Here is a 4,612-nt window from a genome sequence, read left to right as displayed (position 1 = left end):
TCTTGCCAGTGCCACCACCGCCGGGTCTCCCACCAAGCCAAGCAGCTGGACCTCCAGCTCCGGGTGGGAGCTGGGCATGGCCACCTTTGGCCCCAGAGCCACCAGCCTCCTCCCGGGCTCCAGCCCCACAACTGCGTGCTGCCCAGTGCAGGCAGGGCAGGCACATTCACCTTTCCGTCCTCTTTCACCCTCCTCCTCCGCTCCTCGAAGGGGCTGGAACGAGCCGAGTCAGGGGCAAGGGTCTCCGTGCTGCCCTGGGAGGGACCAGCCAATCTCAGCGGGGTGAAGGACGACATCAGCCCCAGGACCCCCACCTGGTGCGACGTGGGAGTGGAAACGGGAGACCCGGACAGCGAGTAGCTGCCGCTTACGCCTGAGGCAGCTTCAAGAGAAAGAGCCGTTATGGGGTGAGGGACACCAGGACCGCTCCCGGGGCTGGGAGAGCAAGGCTCCTGCCCCAGACCAGCCTCCTCGGCAGGTCCAGCGGGTTTGGTCACAGCTGGGACCCCGTGTCTGGGTGCCAGCCGGGGATTGTCAGGAGCAAGGGAGGGGAAATGCATGAGCTGGGCACTTCTGGGCCCTTCCAGCACTGTTTTCTGTGCTAGTATAACACAAAGTCATCAATATCTGAGCAGCTCTAGAATCAAAAGCCATGCTGCTCTTGCGGAGCCCATGCCTCAGCAGCAGCAGCAGTTCCCTACATCTGTTCCCCCCCCCGCAGGCTGGGCTGGTCCAGCTGGCTCCAGGGACTTCACATCAAGCACTTCTGCTTGCTGACCACAGAATCCTTGTCCAAGGAGAATTATTTCTCCCGGGACAACTTGCTACCAACACACAGGGGTCCTTACAGGCATCTCAGCAAATCCTTGCAGGGAGGAACTTGGACCCCCTCACCCGCAGCCAGACGCTCCCAGGCCGGGATTTTTTTTTTCCCCCTTGGTCCCTCCCACGGCCACTCTTGCTGTCACAGAGAGCCCAGGTCACCTCTGGCTGCTGCCCGCAAGAGACATCTCGTGCAGACTGCGGACACCGTAAGGGTTTGCTGCCTAATGGCTTCCCATGCCTGGGAAAGGCCCCTGCCTGCACAGGAAGGTCCCTTGGGACGGGCGCCTCATGGTGCCACTCCTGCCCCCTCTGATGGCTCCTGCTAAGACTCAGAGCCACAAGGAACGGGAGGGCAGGAGTGATGCCCATGGTACCTCTGCCCTGGGGTCTGACCCCTGCCCTGTCCCATCCCACCGTTCCTCTCCTCGCCTTACCGGAGCTGTGCCTTGAGCGGGAGCCCTCCTGGGGAAAGCCGTTGCTGCCGACCGGGGAGTAGCTGTCTATCAGCTGCCTCTGCCTCCGCTGCTCCTGCAGCTCCTCTTCCCTCTGCAAGTCGCTCTGGATCTCCTTCTCAATCAGTGCTGACGTCTGGGGCTTCCAGGTCCTCAGCTTGTACTGCTCCTCCCGGCTGTCCTCCCTCCTTAGCGGCTTCTGCGTCCCCATGTCGTCCACGAAGGAGACCTTGGGCTTCCAGAAGGAGAAGGAGAAGTACTCTCTGGGCAGGACAGCCGTGCCGGTGGGGCTCAGGGTGGAGCTGGGAAGCCTTCCTCTCCAGGAATCCTCGCTCCCCCATTTGCTGGCGCCGGCGGAAACGCACTGGGACACCAGAGGCTGGTCCCGGCTCTTCTCGCTGGCAGCAAAGCGCGGCTGGGACGCCTGGAAGTGCGTGATGCTCACTGCGTAGCTGGGAAGACTTCTCCCACCCCTGGTGTCTTCTGTGGGGCAGGAGCCGTGGCTCATGGGCCGCTCTGCTGCAAACTCATTAACCCAGCTCCTCTGCTCGTCTGCCTTCCTCGTGGGGGTGGGCTTCTGTGGGGAGGCTTCCTCCTGCTCAAACACCCTCCTGCGCTCGTCCAGCTCCTGCTGTGTCCCCTTGTCGTATGTCCCCAGCAGCCTCCCTTGCCTCTTCAGATCTTCCTCTCGCTTGGTTTCCTGCTCGATTTCCCTCTGGACGTAAAGGGAAGCGCGGCCTTTGTCCTTCCCTTTCCTGCCTGGGCCGGGAGAGGCGTGCATGGAGAGGAGAGGCTTGGTCTGGATCTCCACCAGCTCGCTGCTGGAGGTCAGCCGCTGGATCCCCCTCTCCTTCCAGAGGTTCTCCTCCCTCTCCATCGCCATACGGATCTCCCGCTCGATAGGCGTCTCGTTGATCTTCATCTCCTTGTCCAGGCCATTACTGCTGGCCCTCAGATCCACAACGCCATTCAAGATCTTGTTGGATGCACTTCCGTCGCTGGTGTAGCCTGCATTGGCTTCGTTATACATCTCACCCAAGCTGGAGTCCAGGTCCTCTCTAGAAGGTGCTTTAGTCAAGCTGGACTTTTTCCCAGTGGGATATGACCTTTCAGTATCAGCCCTTCTGGGAGCATAAACCTCCTCCTTCACAGGTGTCTTGTAGGATACACTATGAACCTGATAAACGGTCTTGTCCGTCCTGCTCTGGCTGGATGCACCAGCATTACCATAACCTCTTGCAGCCTTCGTGGCCATCTCAGGACTATGCCACTCTTGCCTAGAGACATTTGTCATAGACTCTGGCTTTGGAGACATGGCCTGTTGCCCTGGGCTGAAAAAAGAGCCCGGGTTGGTCTTCTCCAGCATCAGGAACTGCTGCCGAGCAGCGGAGAAGTTGATCTGCTCCGTATCGATATTTTCAGGGTCAACAGGCATCACTGCTCTCCCCGGGGAAGGCTTGTCAAAGCAAATGGCGAAGCTGGTGGTGAAGCTGCCCGTGTGCCTGCCTTCACCCTGGCTGCCGGTGCTGGTGTTTATGGAGCTCAGCTCATCTATGGAGCTCCACCTCTCGGCCATGGTGGAGCTCTTCCTCACCACCTGGCTCTGGATGACCTCCCTCCTCTCATCCTCAAGCTCCCTGGCTTTCTCGGGTGAGATGTTTGGTGGAGGGACCCTGTACTGTTCCTGTTCATCCTCATCGTAAAGCTTTGAGGGCTTCCTCTTCCCTCTGTAAGCCCTGAGGTCATACAGGCTTCCCGACCTCACCACCTCCAGCTTGGACTCCCTGTCCGGGGACGGGGTCCAGACATCTTTTCCACCATCCAGGAAATATGAGGGTGACTTCGACCTCATTTTCCAGCCATAGCCGTTTTCCACCCTCTGGCTGCTGTGTTGAGTGGAGCCAAACACATCATCATCGCTGTTGGCCCTCTGCTCTGCAAACAAGCCGGCTTGGTGATCATCGTTATAGTCGTGCTTGTGCGAGGTCTGCGGGAGCTGGAAGACCATGTGCCTGGTGACTCTGTCCATCTCCTGGGAAGAATCAGCATTCAACTCTCTGCCAACCTCGCCCTGGATCGGGGACGCTGCTCAGCTTCGACGTCGCCCTCAGGCTCCTGGCTCACCTGAGGACAAGGGGCAGGACCTGGCTGGCCCTGCAAGCAGGAGGGGAGAGCGGCTGTTAAGAGCAGCAGAAGGAGCAGAGGTCAGGGGCGCGTAGCTCCCTCTTCCAGCCTGGTGCTGCTGTCCTCGCCCGGGCAGTGACCAAGAGATACCTGTGCCCAGGGGACAGGCACCACTAACAAACCAGCCACGTCTCAGCAGTCATTCGCTCCATTTACCCAGAAACGCCAGGTCTTGGACAGAAGCAGCCAGAGCACGAAGCACTGTTCCCAGTGGAAACTGCCCTGAAGCCGACGACCCCCTCCCGCCTCTGTCCCCCAGCCTGGCCGCGTCCTAAGCCGAGACACAGCTGTGAGCGAGCAAAGCCAAACCTGCCACAGGCAGCCAGCATCGCCCGCACCACCAAGAGGGCAGCGGTGCGGCGAGACCGCGGCTGCGGGGCTTTGGGCAACGCCATGTCTGATTCGGCTGTGCCAGCCTCCGCCACCGCCCCGGGCAGCTCTTGCCCACTCCAGCACGGCCACCCTCGTGCCTTACTGCGCACACCGGGCGGGGAGGGTCCAGCAGCCACGGGCAGCACCAGGAGCATCAGCTCGCGGCAGGGAGAGGCGTCGGTGGCACCGGGTCCACCTCTGCCTGGAATTTCTCCTTGCACGTTTACAGGAAGGAGGCTCCAAATAGCCGAGCTATTGAAACAGCAGGGATCATAAAAATGGTTTCATGGCTCATAAAAAGGAGGGGACTTTAACCCCTATATCAGGCAAAGCAGGAGTAAACTGCCCTGACCTTGGTGTCGATCCTCCTATGCTAACTGGGCCAGAGCTGGATGGGACAGCAGGTGCCGGGGGAGGGAGGGGTGGTGCAGGTGGGTCCCCGTGAGACAGCAGCTCTCACACCGTTGAGACGGTTGCAAACGTCATCCCTGGCCTGGCCCCTGTGCCAGCGAGACACATGTACACCCCGGGTGAGCCAGGCGTGCCGCAGGCAAGTGGCACATCCCCTCCCTCTGTTTGCCGAGGCATAGCCGCGACCCTGCCATCACTGCTCCTGGCTGGGCTCGCGTGAGCCTGAGCGGGTCAGGGGTGCATCAGCGCCAGGCACCGCTCCCCAGGCACTCGCAGCCTCCCATGAGCACACGGGGAAGCCAGGAGGGAGGCTACGGTGATGACAGGGGCAGCCCAGACCCTGGATGCTGCGGTACCAGTGAGCACGG

At 60.8% G+C, this 4,612-nt stretch overlaps 1 protein-coding gene across 1 annotated transcript in view; it reads right to left on the bottom strand.

Moving 5' to 3' along the window:
- MISP (mitotic spindle positioning) overlaps positions 1-3,417 on the bottom strand; it is a 4,733-nt gene extending 1,316 nt beyond the window's left edge. Inside the window, exons 1-2 of the mRNA XM_009331833.1 lie at positions 1,260-3,417; positions 171-382 (exon numbers count right to left, since the gene is read on the bottom strand). Coding sequence (XP_009330108.1) covers positions 171-382; positions 1,260-3,306 — 2,259 coding nt within the window. The 5' untranslated portion in view covers positions 3,307-3,417. The remainder of the gene's footprint in view (positions 1-170; positions 383-1,259) is intronic.
- Positions 3,418-4,612: the final 1,195 nt, after the last annotated feature.

Source organism: Pygoscelis adeliae, unplaced genomic scaffold (genome assembly GCF_000699105.1).
Source record: "Pygoscelis adeliae isolate BGI_AS28 unplaced genomic scaffold, ASM69910v1 Scaffold239, whole genome shotgun sequence".
Taxonomy (NCBI): Eukaryota; Metazoa; Chordata; class Aves; order Sphenisciformes; family Spheniscidae; genus Pygoscelis; species Pygoscelis adeliae.
The sequence above is the reverse complement of the archived record's forward strand: the minus strand, read 5'-3'. Positions and strand labels throughout refer to the sequence as shown.